Source organism: Populus nigra, chromosome 5, assembly GCF_951802175.1.
Source record: "Populus nigra chromosome 5, ddPopNigr1.1, whole genome shotgun sequence".
Classification (NCBI taxonomy): domain Eukaryota; kingdom Viridiplantae; phylum Streptophyta; class Magnoliopsida; order Malpighiales; family Salicaceae; genus Populus; species Populus nigra.
In genome coordinates this window covers 18,439,760-18,458,167 of record NC_084856.1, presented here as the reverse complement: position 1 = coordinate 18,458,167, position 18,408 = coordinate 18,439,760, and the positions used below count along the sequence as shown (strand labels likewise).

General features: G+C 33.7%; 2 protein-coding genes across 3 annotated transcripts; one reads left to right on the top strand and one right to left on the bottom strand.

Moving 5' to 3' along the window:
• Nucleotides 1-137: 137 nt before the first annotated feature.
• On the bottom strand, nt 138-6,055 carry LOC133694733 (MICOS complex subunit MIC60, mitochondrial-like). 2 transcript variants are annotated; one of them, XM_062116411.1, is made up of 12 exons: nt 5,763-6,053; nt 5,571-5,637; nt 4,433-5,194; nt 3,668-3,769; nt 3,427-3,579; nt 3,237-3,314; nt 2,979-3,071; nt 2,773-2,892; nt 1,445-1,522; nt 1,113-1,292; nt 650-751; nt 138-561 (listed from the first exon to the last, which is right to left on the bottom strand). In XM_062116411.1, exons 1-12 carry the CDS (start codon nt 5,771-5,773, stop codon nt 325-327), a joined length of 1,983 nt encoding a protein of 660 aa, XP_061972395.1. In that variant the 5' UTR covers nt 5,774-6,053; the 3' UTR covers nt 138-324. The 2 variants fall into 2 exon arrangements, with proteins under 2 accessions (XP_061972395.1, XP_061972396.1); XM_062116412.1 differs by lacking the exon at nt 138-561 and having other exon boundaries at nt 1,049-1,292; nt 5,763-6,055.
• A 3,292-nt stretch (nt 6,056-9,347) lies between these two features.
• On the top strand, nt 9,348-16,543 carry LOC133693490 (uncharacterized). The gene is made up of 9 exons (XM_062114710.1): nt 9,348-9,524; nt 9,655-9,701; nt 9,949-10,016; nt 10,515-10,553; nt 11,318-11,454; nt 11,696-11,786; nt 14,152-14,223; nt 14,990-15,102; nt 16,210-16,543. Exons 1-9 carry the CDS (start codon nt 9,413-9,415, stop codon nt 16,323-16,325), a joined length of 795 nt encoding a protein of 264 aa, XP_061970694.1. The 5' UTR covers nt 9,348-9,412; the 3' UTR covers nt 16,326-16,543.
• Nucleotides 16,544-18,408: the final 1,865 nt, after the last annotated feature.

Genomic DNA, 18,408 nt, shown 5'->3' with positions numbered 1-18,408 from the left:
TGCCCACAAGCATCATAAAACATCCAGCTCCTTTTCCGCTCGTCCTGATCGGGTTCTGATCACTTACGAATTGTTTATTAAATAGCAAGAAACACATTACTGCGCCAGAAAACGTACAGTGTTCACGGAAGGGGACGGAAAGAAACAAAATTTTATTCATCGGGGGTATGTTCAATCTACACTGTTTTGGGTTTCACAACCCTTGTGAAGCTCTTGTAAGTTCAAGCTGCTCAATAGGGCAGTAATTCTTGCTCTCCTTTTGTGCGTAAAGTTTAGAAAAGGCAAAAATATTGCAAGCTAGATGCTAAATCGATGATAGTAGCATCATTGAGTAAGGCCGACGCAAGTGGCATGCGACTGAAGTACAGTTAGAGCTTGCTCTGCGATAGCTCTATTCCTTGCTCTCCTCACCCAATCACCAGCTATCTCTTCTGCCTGGCTGCCTTCGACACCTTTTTGGAGAACATCTGCTGCTTCAGCGAGCTTTCCCTCAGCAAGGAAACCCTCAACTCTGCTAATAATAGATTCAATACCATCACCAGAGGGATCGACTTCTTTAAACTGCACCAAAGACAAATCAAAATAGTTTAGTTCCAAGTAGTGTCAAATACATAGAAAGTTTCCAGAGACAGATCTCATATTTTCCTACCCTCAACCAGGATGCAACATGTGCCAAAGCATGAGCCAAGATGCCGTCACCACCTGGTGGGATCAAAATGTAATGTCGTAGATTCCCTTTCATGACATTAAACTGCATAAGAGTAAAGATTGATAAATGATATTAGAAAGAAAGCAGAAACGCTTCCAGATTTTGTGAAGTGCCAGCTTTGAAGACATTCAGGTATTCTATAGAATAAAAGCAAAGGCATTCAACCATTATCAACATGCCAGTGCAGGATAGAAAATTGACATATTAGACTACAGATTAGCAATTGAATAACCATAAAATAAACTTATGATGAGCAGAGCAGCGTTCAATTTGTAATCTGCCAATGGCAATATTCATGCAGCTAAGTTTGATAAGAGATCACAAAATGACATTACTCACTCTGAACAACTGGATTACACCGTTTACTAGCACATACTAACAAATGGACCAACAAGTGACTTGCCTTCTGATTCAATTCCAATAAAGTATCGGTACCATGGTGCCTTGTTTCTTCAGGAAGAGTTGATAGAACCAAATGTAAAAGTGAGTCTTTATCAATGCCTTCAAGATAGGCGTGTAAAGCATCTAACTCTTGCTGAATTGGCAGTCCTTTGGAAAGTGCATCTTCCAATGCAAGAGCTCCCTGTAAAATGCAAGTGGAGGGCATCAATTTGCTGGCTAGGCAAACATTGATATCAGAAATGCACAAGGACAACACATATGCATGCACATACACACGAGAGAGGGAACATTTATATCCTAGAAAAGAAGAAGCAAAAGAACAAGAATCCTTACCAGAGCAAGCTTGTGAACAGAGTGAATCTGACGAGACTCTTCAGATCTTGCATAGAATGCCATGCACAAGGCATTAATCTGTAAGAACAAGAAAAATTATAACCAAACAATTTGCGTAATAGAAACATCCATAGTGCTAAATTGCAAACAAGTGGAAGATGTTAATAAATGCTAATTGCTGTGCAATGCTAGTTAACAAGCATACATGCATCTACATATCAAAGCATTATACACAAGACAAATGAAAAATTATGCACAATTATTATAATATACTACAATGGTCTAGGTGTAAGGTTCAAGATTAAGTTTCCCAAGCAACTATGCAAGTGGCATGACTTTTACTGGACAAAGAATCATGTTTTTGATGAGCTACTCTTTCAAGGACTTTAAGGAAATACAGTTTATCTTTGTAAATATGGATCCTGCAAGTACTAAGCATAATATCCTGAAACTCTTTTTGTAAAGGAACAGCAGGTTGCAGAACTGTGCCAACAACACAGGTGCTAATAACCTGTACACCATATCAGTTAAAGAAAGTGAGGGTAGCTTGCACTGCTTGCCATCTGTTTGTGTGGGGGGTATGATGATGTTCACTGCCAAGACAGGGAAGCCTGATCTCGGGAAGGTCATGCCTATTGTCATTGAGGCAGATCAGGAGTCCTAAGGAAGAAATGAAAGGTTTGGCAATCACCAATCCAGCTAGAAAGGAGTGTGCTGATCTGCTGACCAGGATTGCAAGTGCAATCCATGCCATACCTTGAGCGGTTTAGTTCACCTGTTCCTTCACAAAGGCAAGCTTTGTTATCCTTCTTAAATACACAATTTAGTAGGGTTTGAAGCCTGACTGAGTTTTGTTTGTGATTCTTACATGTTCTTATTAACTGCATGGAATTTTTTCCTGGAACGTGGATGTTATAATTTTAGTCTTGATGTCAAAGAAATAAAAAAACACACAAGTAAAGAACATAACATAAAACCTAATCTGCAAACTGTCGTTAGTAGAGAAGATAACTAGTTTGAATATCATTTCCAGTACAATCCTCACAGCAAAAGCTTCTATCTTCCAATACCTCCTATTTTGATTTAGATGAATTTGAAGTTTTACATGCTCGTGCATCCTTTTATCAAATATTTAGCAAATATGACAATCAACATGCTCTTCATTTTTCATCCTACTAAATATCTCCCAAAATTAAGAAGAAGAAAAAAACAAAAATGCATACCAAATATTTTTGTTCTGAACAGCTGAAAATTCCATTGAAAAAGAACTTTAAACCACGAATTAATATAAATAATGGAAGAACATCCATTTCCAAGAAATATCTTACATTGAGATCTGCTTCAGCTATCTTTTCAATATGTGCTGCCTTCTCACTTGCAATTGCACCGGACAATTCTGCTTTTGCTAACTCCTGAAACCTTTGCAGCTTCATTTCTGATTCATTTTCCTGCATTAAAATTGCTTGCAACTTGAGCTAAGCATTATCAAATCAAAGCATATAAAAAAGAATCTTTTAAAAAAACATATGCAAACCTTCTGTTCAAGCTCCACCCTAAGTTTCTCTTCCATCCTTTCTTGAAGCATCTTGATTGCAGCTGCAGCTTTGGCTATCTCTCTCTTTATTTCCTGAAAGTTTAGAAGTTGTCATCTAGTTATAGCTGGCACTACATTGATGGAAGGGGTCTGGAGAGTTTGCTTATACAGACAGCTTATCTCCAACCATCTGCATGTTCTATTAAATCTCTCGCTACAATACTACAGACATGAAAAGAAGACAGTAATCTGTACAACCTTATCCAACATTGCTGCCTCTTCAGCACACATAAGTTCCCTTGCCCTTGAATCTCTCAATTCTTTTTCATACTTCTCCTGAAAGAGAGCGAAGGATTAATGCAAATAGATAACCGGAAAGAAAAAAAGGACACATGCAGTCGCCGTTGATCAAAAAAAGCCCATGCTACAAAGAATGCAACAGTGATACCTTCAGCGCTCTTTTTTCTTCAGAAAACGTAAGGGCATCCAATTCAGCTTGCCTCTTTTCAGCTGCATGAATTGCTTCAAGAAAATCCAAAACTAACTTTCCATCTTTTGTTATGTAACCATCATTCAGTTCTTCTATGGCACTAACAATAGCCTGTAATTCCAAAGAATAGTGATTAAGTAAGCGCATGCCAGCAATTACAGAGACATGCACATAGTAAACATGTCAGGCTTATAACAACCTGTTCTCCAAGGCCCTCTGTTGTGATGTTCTTTTCAGCGTTATCATCGAGATGGTATGAACCAAGAAGACTTGATATTCCTGAATGTTCACTGAAGGCAGCCTGCTCAAAGAGAAATAAAAAAAGCTTTTAAAGCTGTGAACAACAGCACAACAAACATAAAGAGCAAAATAAATTCTAAAATTCCTTTGTATGGTACACAGAATGAGTATAACAGCATGTAAAACCAGCACCACCATCATATGCCTAGTGAATGACTTCCCAATAAGTTACCAAGGATATAGCAGCAGCTACACAGCCTCAATACCAAAGTATATGGGGTCATACAGATCCTTTTGTGTCACTTCGCATGATCATACACCAAATCCACTTCAATATGTCACCAAGGATGCAAATACAAATCTAATATCAGTTTAGCTGGTTTCCCTATTGAAGGAGCCAGCCTTTGAAAGACCCCTGTGTGCATAAAATGGAAATAAAATGATTTTTGCTATCCTTAAGCACCAGAATATTCTAATATGATTTTTGCTATCCTAAAGCACCAGAATATTCTGATATGATTTTTGATATCTTGCTCCCTACTGTGAATTTTAACTTTTTTCTTTTCCCGGAAAATGAATACAAGAGACTGCCAAAACTCCAGGCAGCTAATACAGAGAGGACTGGTAAAAAATCTTGTGCTGGGACCTTCTAGAGTATGCTCCCAACATATATACAAAACGACATGAAGTAAAAATTAATATAAGCAATTACTATCAAGAATACCTCTGATCTGTTTTCAGTAGTGACATTCTGAGTTGGTACTGTTTTTATTTCACTCTCTACAGGAACCCCCGTGGCCTGAGGTTGTACTTGTGTAACTTGGATTCCCTCATTTGGCTCTTTAGTAGTTTTCAAACCTGGGATCTCCATGCCAAGACTGCCTTCAGAACCTGTATGTTGCGAAAATTCTGGTTCATGTCTCTCTTCAACAGAGATTGCCCCGTGGTGTACCTGAGACTGATTATCACTTTCTGTTTCACTTAAAGTTTCATGATGAGGTTGATCTGTTTGAGTTTCAAACTTCTGATCAGCTTCAACATGAGGAAGATCTGTAGGAGTCTCAACCTTATGCTTAGTTTCAAAATGAGGAACGTCAGCATGAATTTCAACCTTCTCCTCCTTGGTTTCAACACTAGTAAGATCTGACTCCCTTTTAACCTTTTGCGCAGCCTCCTCTATAAAATGGCTTAATTTATTAGCCTCTTCACTCATGGGTGACACCACTTCCTCTACTTTGACATCTTTATGATCGATGCCATCCCCACCCGAGTTAACATAACTCTGCTTCTTTTTATCAATTAATTCAATAATTGGGTCTAACCAACCTGCATAATAACATGTCCCGACAACAAGAACTGCACCTAAGCTTTTCACTAAAAGAGATCCTCTCCTCTCTGATTTATCATTTGGACCACCGTTTGGGGATGCATTTTTCTGGAAAGAGGTCGAGAATTCCTTCCTCGAAGAAAGGAATAGGGGCACATGCTGAAAGTACACCACAGACCAGAACCCAAAAACAAATTAGACATTAGCTTCAACAACAATCATTTACCAAAAATCAAGAAGCTAGCGAAGAATAAAAGTATATATTCCCAAAACAACACTAACCCAGTAATGAAAAAGGAAAATTATGGGTTCAAACACAGAGAAGTGAAAAAAAATAAATCAACATTCAAGACTGGTGCCGTAGTCATGAGCTTAATAGGTTGAATTCATATGATATCAATATAAAATAACAAAAATAATTCAGGGTTTGACATACACTCCACTCTCAAGCATTTACGTGAATTAAGAATGAATTACTTTCAAATCTAAAATCAAGATCACCAAATATAATTGCAAAATTACCAAATAAACATGCCTGAGTAGTAATCTTCCTCGGAATCCTCCTTATGGATTGACGACGACTCGATAGCTCCAAAAGGGACCTGCCAGCCAACGCAGCAAATAAAACAAAAGGTTCGATAATCAAATTAAAGCTTTCCACATATTACACAACAAAAAGAAACCCAAAATTCATAACAGAGCAGAATTTTTACAAGTGGACCCATACCTTCGAAGCATTGTTTTGAGACTTATATTCGATTACAGTGCAAGTGCTTGATAAAATGACAGAGAAAAAAATAAAAAATAAAAAGTTTTTGAGTTTTGGGGGTCTAAGGGAGTTGGGGTTTGGGAGGTTTAGGTCATGTTAGCATTGGATTTGAAAGGAAGAAGTCGTTTTGGATTGGATTGATGGTGAAATAATCGCCTTCTTCTGGTAAATCAATGTTTCCGCGAGAAAGAGCAACACTACTCTCTGACTCTGCGAGAAGTTTTCCGGGAGTTTTCTCGCAATATGTGTGTAATGGTGAGTAAACTATGAATTAGTCCTTATAGTTATCAAAATAAATTAGTTAATACCTGGAGTGTGTCTTTTGCATTAATGAAGGCCTCTTTGTCTTCCATTTAGTTGTTTTTAAAAAAAAAACAAAAATTGTCGTGTTTTGTAGATGAAATTTCCGATTCATCATTTTTATTCAAAAACTTTTATCCAATATTTTTAGTTTTAAATCTAAAAAAATTTATTGAAAAAAATTCCTAATTAAAACTAAAATTCTTTATAAAAAATAATTTGTAATTAAAATTTTCTTAACTAATATAATTCATTTAGCATTAAAATTTCTAAATAATAAAGTAATAATTAAATTAAAAATTTTAAACTAAATAAAAAAATTCAAATACAACAAGGTAAATAAATATAATCATGCATAATAACTTTAAAGATCTTCTTTATCTCCGGTCATCATGAAATTTTAATCTAATATGAAATAAAATCTTCAAAATTTTTTGTTAAAATTTCAATTTATTCCAATTATCGGATTAAAAGCAATGCTTATTTTATTAAACTGCTTCTTACACTCATTTTAAACTCTTTAAAACCTAAAATCTTGAGCCATCAATGAAATAATACAATAAACATTATTATGCTAGGAATATTGAAGAAATTTTCCTTCATAAACTTTCAGCTTCTTTGCAAAATAAAAATCTATAAAAAAATTATTTGTGTTTAATCCAACATGATTTTATTATTTGCACTGCAAGAAATAATTTAAATTAAAAAAAATAATTAAAAGGATTCTAATAGCATTTAGTAAGGTGGTGAATGAGTTTATAAGACACATTTGGTGGTGACAGTAAGTGTCTCATTTTGCACCACCATGTTTTTTTGTTTTGATTTTTCATGTTAAAATTTTTCTATTTATTCACATAAAACTTATTTTTGACATAATGTTTTTCTTTAATTTTTGAAAGAAAATAAAAGAATTAAATAAAATTAAAAAATTAGTCATCATAAATAAATAAAAAGACTATCATAAAATTTGTAATAACTTTTTATTTTCAATCACTTTTTTCTTTTTTCCTAAAATCAGAACCAACATAAACTTAGACGCATTTGCTTCCTCTTCTATGTATAAGAAAAAACCATCTAATAGATAACTTAGTGGTAAGAGCTTGGGATTAAAGGGTTTGCTTCCCCTGTGGTTTCAGGTTCGAGTCTTGTAGTTGCTAATATAATGACCACTGAAGACTTACATAGTCATTTACTTTAGAATCCATAAGATTAGCTGAGGTGCGTATAAATTAATCTGAACACCCACGTTAATAAAAAAATAATTAATTTTTAAAAAATAATGATTAATAAAAAATAATTAATTTACCTTAGTCATTCACCAACCTTGGTGTGTCATTATTGTTTATTATCACGGATTATTGTGGATTAAATAGTTGTTTTTTTTAAAAAAAATATTTTTTAATTTGATTTTAACTTTTATATTTTACAATTAAACTATTTTGAGCTCAAATTAACATGACATGTTTTTTTTTTAGAGAAAGAGTTAAATTGAAAGATAGAAGAACAAGGTGAAAAAACTAGGTAAAATAGATGGTGGCTTTAAAATCTGGTATAACAATTCATTTTAGTCCCTCATCTTTTTTACCTATAAGGTAACCGATCCCTTTAATTTTTTAAAAATTAATTTTAGTACAAAACTTTATTTTCCTTATTTTTTTATCCTTTTTCATAAGAGGAGAGAAAGGGCTCGTTGGATTATGATGTAAAAAGAAAAAGTTATTGTTGGTGATGATTTTGGCCATCAAAACGATCAATTTTTATGTCAAATAATTTTATATGGTAAGAGGAGCTCAAATTATGTATTTTTCCCCTTAAAAGTGTTCAAAAAAATAAATATGAACTCAAAATGATTTTTGATTTCAAGTTTATTATGGGTTTTGAGACTATTTTTAGTGTTTTTTGATACTATGGATTGGTTTGGCAAGGTAGTGAGTGTTTGGAAACGAGAGCCGTGTTTCCAAAAAAATTAATTTTTTCTTCTAAAAATTAATTTTTTTAATATGTTTTGGATCGTTTTGATGTGCTGATTTCAAAAATAATTTTTTTAAAAATAAAAAATGTTATTTTAATTCATTTTTAAATGAAAAGCACTTTGAAAAATAACCGCGACCACATTTCCAAACAGGCCAAGTCTAAATGAGTTGGAATAGATTTCTGGATAAGAAATAGGAACCATAACGCCTAGATTCATTCTATTTTTTTTTCTCTTTTGTTTTTTAATCAATACCTTGTTTTATATGTTTATGTAATGATCTTTAAGTTTATATTTTAATTAATAGCCCTCGTTTGATATTTTTTTTACTTATTCAGTCTTTTTTTAATAATAATTATTTTTCAATTATATTAGGTATGTTTAATTTTTGAAGAAGTTAATATAATTCCTATGTATTTTTTTTATATTAAATTTATTTTAAAAATAACAAATATTTATTTTTAATATTTACAAACCTTGCATAATATTTATTTTCCTTGTATTTTATTCAATACATTTTATGTGGGTGTCGATTTTTATTATAAATTGATTCTAACATGGACTGTCATTTTTTTTTTTTGATATTATCATTCGATATTGTTTTTTTTTTAAAATATAGCCTTGTGGTTTTTTTTTTAATTTTTTTTATTGAATTATCTTAACCTCGTAATCTAGAACATATAATAGACATGTTATGAACATATCTCATGTTTAGGTGACGAGTTTTACATGTTAGAAATATATTTTTAAAATTTATTTATTATTATTATTTTATTATTTTATTATATTATTAAATTAATCAAGATCTAACTAGATTATCAAATTTGTTTTACTTTTTTTTAAACTTAATCGTTTCTTGAATTTTTATTTTTGGGGGTCAGCAGCTTAGGCACCGTTTGGGAACGCGGCTGCGGCCGCGTTCCCAAAAAATTTGAATTTTTTTTTTTTGCTAAAATTTAATATGGTTTGTACGTTTTGGATCGTTTTGATGTGCTGATGTCAAAAATGATTTTTAAAAAATAAAAAAACATCGTTGGCATGCATTTTGGCACGAAAAGTTATTTGAAAAGCACCCGCAACCACACTCCCAAACACGCTTTTAGGATGGAACACCAATCTAGTCAATATCACAAAGAACAACAGACAGGAGTGAGTACTCTATAATTTCATTCAAAATCAAGGGACTAGACCCGAACCGACCCACCCGGATGTATGACTCGAGACCAGCCTTACCAAGCCGCAATAACACTGGTTTGAGTCCCGATAAAAACTTATAAAGCAGTCCATTCATAATCACGGCAACTCAATTTTCACTCTCTCTTCTTCTAAGGACATCATGGGTCATAACAAACCCAGTAGGCGATTCAAAACCCACAACTCTCATCGTGGTCAATCTAGCAGGACCAATCACCTCGACAGGGAAGATGAGTCTCTCCCACATGATCAAGGTATCAAATCACTTTGTTGCTTCTTTTCTGTCACTGTTTTTTTTTTTTGGGTGCCAAGTGTGTGATATATTGCTGCTGCTGCTGCCGTGTTAAATTTTTATTGGGCTAACAAGTTTCTTCTTATTTGCAGATCCTGAAGAGGACACAGCAGGTCCTAAAATTCAGCTTGCAATGTGGGTATGCTTCCTTTTTTGTCCAAAACTCTTTTTTTGTGTTGATGTCTTGTCAGTGTCTCTCTCTACGTCACTAGCATTGTTCAAGCATATATTTATGCTTTACTTCTTGATAGATAGATAGATAGTCTTATTGCGGCTGAGAATTAATGGAATTAATGTGTAACCTTGTTTTTAGCATGTTATTGGTTAGGTTATGTTCCAGTTCAGTTTGTGGTCGCGAATGTAATTGGTTCATTGTTGTTGTTCAGGATTTTGGGCAGTGTGATGCAAAAAGGTGCACAGGGCGCAAGCTTGCAAGATTTGATTTGTTGAAAGAAAGTATCTGCTGCCCTAATTTCATCTTTCTTTCTGTATTTCACGAACTATACTTGGCTATGCGTGTCTGTACATTGCCCTGTGTTTACCGAACTATATATATATATCTAGTTTGTAATTCATGAAAGAATTTGATTCCTGACGCTTGAATAAGAAATCATTAGTCAGATACATATTGACAAGAAGTTGAGATGATAGATTGATAGAAACAACTAATAAGGAATGATGGCAATTCATTGTGTGCAATCTTTTTTCCATCTATTGCTGAGGGAAGGTTGTTTTCAAAATAAGACTACTCTACAAACTCATTTTCCTGCTTCAAGGGTGTTGTCTAACAAGATGGTTTGGTAAACACTGGATAGCACCGAGTGTAGTCAATTTCATATATTTGAATCATCAACTGGTTTATGCTTATTTGAGTTTTTATGCATAAAAAGATTCAGTCTTGGAACATATACTACAAATGCCATTAACTGGATTTTGAATGATTTTTGCAGGAGTTGCGTGTCAGTAGTGGTTTTGGTGGCATTGTTTTGAGGTAACAAAAATAATCTTTCTACTGTTGATGCTGTCATTGGAAATGAAGGCATTTTTGCATGTGTCCATCACCCAATTATCTGTTTCATAATGCATTTCCTGGAATTTCGGACAACACCTATCGCATTTTGCTAGACATGCTCAGAAGATTGGATTTGATAAATAACTGGGAAGCTTCTTTACATTACGGTTTTGGGAAGGGGATGGAGATGTCAGTGGGGTTGGCAGAGTTTGAAATAATTGATTTCACTGCATATACATATGGACTATAATTTTGTAAAAGAAGCAAATTGCGCACGCGCGCACACACATACATGTGTGTGTGTGGCTCAAGTGATGAGGAGTAGAACTCGTGACCTTTGACTCGGGGTTTTCCAGGTCCATAGATCTACTCCTACCCTTGGAACACTTGAGAATTTCCATCCATGAGAGCCACAAGGCATGTGCCACTGCCTCAAAAAAACCCGTTACAATGCTTGGGGCAAACTGGCTGGCTTATACTGGTGAGGTAAGTTCCAGATAGAGAGGACTAGATTGTGGTGGATCCAAAAGATTCCATAGATACACTGTTTTTTCTGGACATGCAAACCAATCCCCATCCCTACCCCAAGACCAAAAAATAGTATTAAAAAAAAAACTAGTGCAAAGCAAACTGTGGGAGCACCAACTATGGTGTTTCATCAGAGAATTCTCTCTAGGCTTATGTGGAACCTAGGCGCGTGATTCTGTATTTATCTTATCATCCTTGTTTATCTCTTTTGGCAGTCCTGTTGGGAGTCACTGTGTCTCCAGAGAAGATTATAACTTAATTAAAAGGAAAGGATTGGCTGTTGTGGATTGCTCATGGGCACGTTTGGAAGATGTACCATTTGTCAAACTGCGATGTGCTTCTCCTCGCTTATGTATGAACATCCATTCCTTTAAAATCATGTCAGTTGGAAGAACCAGATCTACATGAGAATTATTATCAGTTGTATCAAATGTGGTTTGCATCATTTCATCGTTTATTCATTCAATTCTTGACAACAGTGCATCTATGGGCCTGTCTGTAATTCATCTTGAATACGCTATTTGTTCCTAACTAGACTGTATATCTTTTGCTAGGATTTCTCTATGGAATTGAAAAATTGTTTTAAATTGCAGTACCATGGCTAGTAGCAGCTAATCCAGTAAATTATGGTCGACCTTGTCAGCTATCTTGTGTAGAGGCATTATCTGCCGCATTAATAATATGGTACAAGTTTCCCCTGAAGCTCTACTTGGAATTAATTCCTATGCCTATTTCTTTTTAGTTCTTTTTGGTTCTGATTTTCACGCATTACTCTTAAAATATATTTTAACTAAGTTCATTGATTGGGTGTTGTTTGTTTATGAATGTTTTCAACTGTTAAGACTCCTTTAAGTGCAATAGACATTCTATATGGGCTTCTGCTTAATAGTTGTTTTTATATTTGCAAGATCAGGTTTTCAACTTGCAATATCTCAACCATTATTTGAGATTAGAATTGTTTGAGGCTCAAATCTGGGCCACGTGTCATCCACAATGCAAGTTACTCTTTTAATTTTGTTCTAAACCTCATGCTTGTGAACATGTTACTGGTCTAAACTAATGCCTTTTGTGCACGACTGTCAGCCTCACAGCATATTCATTGGTGAAGCCTCCACTTTTTCTATGATAAATACCCATTCTCAATTGGATGGATTTTTAGTGCATTTCATCCAAGAGAAAATTTTCTAATATCTGCCCAGACAACCATAAACTCAAGGCAACCATTAAAACCAATCATTGATGCACTAGACAAAGATCAACCTTTTAATTTAATTACTTCTATCTAATCTACATCAATTGATATTGGCCCAACATGTTTGCTATCATAGTTTGACTCAATTTGAAACTAAACAACCACTGAACCATAGCTCATAAAGCCTAATTCGAGTTTTAAGTTTATTGATTATGGTTTAAGATGCTATTTAGGCTTTGAATTGAGGTTAGACTATGATATTATATTAATTGATGTAGAAACCACAAAAGGAGTTAAGGGAAAGGATAGAGAATCTAGGCTTTACCTTTGGAATCTGCATGGGTTTGCTTCTTGAACTCACAAGTACAAAGAAATTTCAAGGCTCAAATTTCATTTTTCAAAATGGCTGTTCAAAATTCATGTTATGCTTATGGAGGCAGACCAATAACCCTAAATTATAGCCCAAAACAGGAATCCCTTATGAAAAAGGAAACAAACTCCAATCTGAATAAGAAACTAGTTACTACTAACTACTAAGAAAGGATTGGACTAAGCTTAAAAGCACAAAAAGTTCCTGTTTAGTAATATGAACTTCAATAGAATGACAGATAATTGATTTGACAATTCTTGTACTGCATCACTCGCCATATTGCTTAACATCACATACAATTATGAATATGTTGTCCTCACTACTTGCTTAGTTCTCCATTCTACTCCATATGCCACATGTCATTCTTACTTGCACGGACTTTGTACTCTTTATGTATTTCTTGGTCCTACTCTCTCCATTCCATTGATCGTATGTAACACTGCCATCTCCTTATTTTTACTTATAAAAGAATCTTGCATCTACCACGTGAAATGGTTAAATAGTTTGATTTTTGAGATATTACAAATAGCCTTCTAGATTATGCAATTATAATTGTCAGTAGGCTTACTTGATGACTTCTGAGAGAAGGAAACAATTCAGCAAAGCTTATGATTTCTTTTTGAGAGTTGTGTATTGGATCTTGTGTTGTTAGCAATGATTGATGTTGGTTCTTTACACCATCCCAAATGCCTTTTGCATGTGCACTCGTTTGCTGTAAGAATAGTAATGAAACTTCTCCCGTGGAATGGCTTTAATTCCCAATAAAAGCTAAAAGCCTTCTTGGTTTCTGTTTCCTGTTTTTTCTCTCAAATTTTGTTCTGAAATTAAGAGCTGAAAGCAATAATTTTAGAATTTTTTACACTTTTCAATAGAACATATGTTTTTTTATGGTGGGACTATACTTAAATAATTTTGAAATTTCAAAGAAAGGAAAAAAAATTATAGCACATGTAGGCCAATACAGTGAACAGGTTTCTGTATCCATATCAGAAAACAATTTTTTTTAAAAACAGGTATCAAACAAATCCTTAAGATCCAACTTGCATGCTTGAAATGTGGGGGGGAACTGTAAGATAAGAAATGCCAAAGTTAGGTATGATGTGATGCCAGAAACAGAGGTACTGGTTATTAGCTGGTGATAACATTGGCGATGGCGGAACATATAATTGTTGTACTGGTGGTATGAAAAATTTTTATTGGATTGCTTGTGGTTGCAGAGGTGCTGAAAAGCAGTCATCTTAGTGGCATATTGAGCATCTGATTGGGACTCTGGGTGACAATTGTTTGTATGTTTAAACTACTTAAGGGCTTAAATCCAAATCTAACATAATATGGTTATTAATGTTGGTGGAAGATTCCCAAGTTTCTATCCGACCTCAACTTTTAAAATATGGATTTATCTGTTAAGTTTGCAGGGTAATAGTTGCATATGCATCTTGTAAAGCTATCTTTCTATGTTTTCATGTTGCTCTTTTATGCTCTAACAGTGGGGAAGAGGAAACTGCTAATCTGTTGCTGGGCAAGTTCAAGTGGGGACATGCTTTCTTGTCACTCAACAGGTACATTCTATGACTGCTGTTCTCCGTACACAGACAAAATAAATAAATGCATGTAAGAATACCATAGTTAATAGAACATGAATGTTTTAAGGAATGTGGTTTTTGCATGCAGCATCTCTTAACTTCCTGCCCTGCATATGGCCTAAAGATTGTTAAACTCTATTAAGAATCGCTAGGATGAAAAAAGATTGTGTTTAATCTGCAACATGCATTACCATGAAAGATTTCTTGGAGCCATTATGGTGGTTAATGTGGTTTTTGGTTCCAGCTCCTTGAAGTACTATTTAATATTCTATCTGTGCTTTGAGAAACTTGGAAAAAGAATTCTTGTAATGTTTCTCTTAAATCTACTTCTGTGGAAAAGTTACAGCAGGTGTGCTCTTGCTCTCTTTGAGATTTGTGTATTTTGCTTGCTATCCTTTTGTGTTAGAGTCTCAAGTCTCGGCTACCATGGATTACCGGTGATTCTGTATCTAAATTTTGTTTGAGAAAAAAGGGTTTTTTTCTGGATGTCAAATTGAATATTATAATTGCTTTCTTAAGCCTCTGCTAAGACATAAACTTGTCTTCTAGAGGTGCAACCGTTACTTACTTGAACTTACTAAAGATAACCCTACAAATGGTGTGGCACGTACTCATTTTTGTTTATATAGAAATGGGACACGATAACAGCATTTTAAGTGAAATGTTTCAACTGACGTTCTGTTTAATTGGTCATGATCTACTGATATTCATACTTCACATTGTTTCAACTTCCATGGTGCAGGGAGCTTCTAAAATCATACTCTGAATGTGGAAGCAGTGCTGAAATCATTTCTGTCCAAAATGCTTGGCTAACCCAACAAAGGGAGGTTCCAAAGGCTGTGTCAGACACTAAAGGTAATTTAATTTTTGTCAAGAAAATATCTTTTTTTCACTTTCTTAAAGCTACTACTATGATTTTTTTTTTATGAATCAAACATATTTCTTATGTATAATTTTATTGTGATCCGTAAAAGCAGTGTGGTGTTTATATCTGAAGCATATATCCTGTCAAATTGGGATAATGAATCTAAAGTTGCGGACAATGGGAGCCTTAGTAATACAACAGAAATTCAGCTTTATGTATTACTATCAATTTATTCTTGCCATGCCAATAGAATTTTTGTGTAACATTTTTCTACTTTGCCTGACCTGTACCTTTGAAGTACATCACTCAGTAGAGGCTGGGTTGTAACACTGACCTCTGATTACATTGCTGAAGCACCTGAATGCCCTAAACTAATCCTGGATACCTCCTCAATTGGCTCTTCCATTACTGTTTTGCTTCAATGCCATCGCCATTGGCAACATATGATCAAATTTCTCTCTTGTGCAACTTGTAATCAGCTAATGTAGATCGCAAAACATTCATCCGTGAACATCTCTTGTTCATTGATTTTAACCATTTGCTAACTTAATTCCTTACTTTCACTAAATGCTATAGACATTTACTTCTGGTCATGTATTCTGTGAAACCTGTTTGATTTTTTTAGAAACTTTGTACAAATCCTGCTTTTGCTTCTTTCTGAATTCCGTTTGATTTACTGTGAAACACCTTCTCATAATTCTACTCATTGTTGCAACCAATGCACCATGTAACAATATATTTAGTGAAGTACCTTCCTGCTAGAACTCCTTTCTTAAGGTAGGCAAAGGGTGGTTGCGAGTAATGCAAGCCTGGCGCGTTCTTCCTAGAATTCTCTTAAATCTAAAATTCAGTGACTGAGTGTAATGTTTGTGCTCCTTTTGTCCATGAATCCCTCTGTATATTTCCCATGGGACCCAGCTTATGCTATTTTTCTTTTATCTGGATGTCAATGTCGTGGCTGTTTCCATTACATTCTTAAAATGAATCTTGATACTTGGAATCTCATTGCAGAAAATAGATTTATTATTTTGAGGATATTAATTATAGCATTCAGAATTAACATCTGACCCAATGTTGTCTGGTTTATGCTGCTACAGGAGCTGATTTAAGTGAAAATGAAGGCTCTTCTGATGATTCCGAAGATGGGCTTCCGCCACTAGAAAGGAATTTGAATCATTTGAACTTCCAGGAAAGTGAGGACGAAAGCGAGTAGATAGAACCATGCTACGAATTAGCGAGACAACGATAGGAACTTGTAACAGGGTGGCGATAATACAAGGCGGCTTAACTGCACGTGGGGGTCTTAGAATCGCGGTTTCAAGATGGTGGCGATAATGTTCGATCGGTGGTATCCGCTCTTTGTTGTTGAAAAATTGTAGATCAGACTAGATTACTTAAAACATAAAAAATTTATGGGTTTTGTGATGGACATCTTCTCTCTCCCTCTCTATCTCTTTTTTTCCCTTTTTTTGTTTTTGTTTTTGTTTTTTCAATTCAATCCCTCTCTAATTAGCCTTGAAATTATGGTAACCTATAAAATTAAAAGATAAAGGACTGAAATTTAAGGCGTGGAGATAATATTTGCCTAACAATAATTTTTTTGTAATTTTTATTTTGGTTTAAAAATTTATTTTCGTAATTTTTCAGTCCTTGAATGAGAGTAATTAGCAATAGAGAGAAAATATTTAGTTATCAATTTTGGTAGCTAAAATCATCAAATTTGATGCTAATAATTTATTTTGATGATGGTGGTTTTTGGTTCTTATCTTCAAAAAATTTGTAATCCCAGCTTGATTTTTTTTTTAAATCAAATTTTTGTTGCATCAAGAGCACAACCAGGTTTATTGAAAATAGGTTGATTGGTAAAAAAAAATAAAACTGCTGTTCTGCCCAGTTTCTGACCATTTTGGTTGCTAGAAACTGGGCAAGTAGATGATACAAATGACATGATGCCTGGGCTTGGCCTCTATGCTTGCGTGAACTTGACCTGCTATCTAGGAACAAGCATTGGGCCCGACCCTTTTCTATCAATTTGTTTTTTTTTTTTTTTGCACTAAGAAAATACAATACTGAACCACTTACTTCTTAGCTTTTACATGGTTAATAATATTATAATTTTTTTATTTAAATATTATAATTTTTTAATTATTATGTATTTAATATGAAAATAATAATAATAATAATTCAAATAATAAATTATTCTTGAAAATTTAATTCAAATTATTTTTTTAATTTTTTAAAAGGGTTTTAAGCATGATTTTATTATATTTATGATTTTTTAAGCTTTTAATCACATATAAAATATAAAATATAGACATATTATTTTGATGTTTTTTCTAACTTGCTTTAACAGTCATATAAAATATAAAATATAGACATATTATTAAAAAAAAAAAAAACTATTCAAGAAGATGAAGAAGACTGATTGTTTTGACTTTTTATTCATGGGTTGTTAAAAAATAATTCTTCATAAGCCAACAAATTATTTTATAAGAAATTCAAATTCAAATTGAGAATAGGTTGGCAAAAATAAATAAGCGAAGGACTCATGCTAAACGTGCATATATTATTTTATTTATAATTCTTCAACTTTTCATTATATAAACTACAATAAAAACTTATTGTTTTTGTATATAGGATATTGGGTTTTGGTTTCCACAATAACATGTAAACTCGGAATTCTTTAAGATTAATTTATAATTCACTTACAATCTGTTTTGATTACATTAATGTTTTATGTAAAAGAATTTTTATCAGAATTTAACTTTTAAAGTAAGTTTATCCTGGTTTAAATTTGGTTTCAAATGTGCCATTAATCATATTTTATTAAAACTCTTCATATGTATTTAAAATATGTATGATTATATGATGATCTTTCTCTTTACGTTTCCTACTAATGATGGGTTAGAAAAAGAACCTACCGGCTACCAGTAGGGTTTTTTTTATCGTGGAAACTTCATTTTACACTGGAAACCATGTGTTTTATTTGTTACCGGGTTTTAAAGGCATGTGACTGTGTTACCAGGTACACGTGGCGTCTCCATCAACAACGTTCTTTGTTTTTTTTGCAGGTAGTGTTTAATTAGTTTCACTAGAGATAATAGAAAGAGATAGTGGAAATAAGAGAGACAATACGTGAGAGAGATCGATAAAATTATGTTTAGTTGTGAAACACAAGATTTTTTATATTGTGTATGACTATTTTTATTTTATATTGTTTATCTAAACATAGATTATTGTTAATTGGAGCATTGTAATGATAGATTTGTCTTTGTTAAAAAAACTTATTAAGCATG

Bases quoted from the DNA above. Each gene is read 5' to 3' on its own strand.
- LOC133693490 (XM_062114710.1), top strand. From the start codon at position 9,413: ATGGGTCATAACAAACCCAGTAGGCGATTCAAAACCCACAACTCTCAT. The intron at 10,017-10,514 runs AAGTATCTGCTG...ATTTTTGCAGGA, and splicing joins AGATTTGATTTGTTGAAAGA to GTTGCGTGTCAGTAGTGGTT. The intron at 10,554-11,317 runs GTAACAAAAATA...CTCTTTTGGCAG, and splicing joins TTTGGTGGCATTGTTTTGAG to TCCTGTTGGGAGTCACTGTG.
- LOC133694733 (XM_062116411.1), bottom strand. The intron at 3,580-3,667 runs GTTGTTATAAGC...TTGGAATTACAG, and splicing joins CAGAGGGCCTTGGAGAACAG to GCTATTGTTAGTGCCATAGA. The intron at 752-1,112 runs GCAAGTCACTTG...ACTCTTATGCAG, and splicing joins TATTGGAATTGAATCAGAAG to TTTAATGTCATGAAAGGGAA.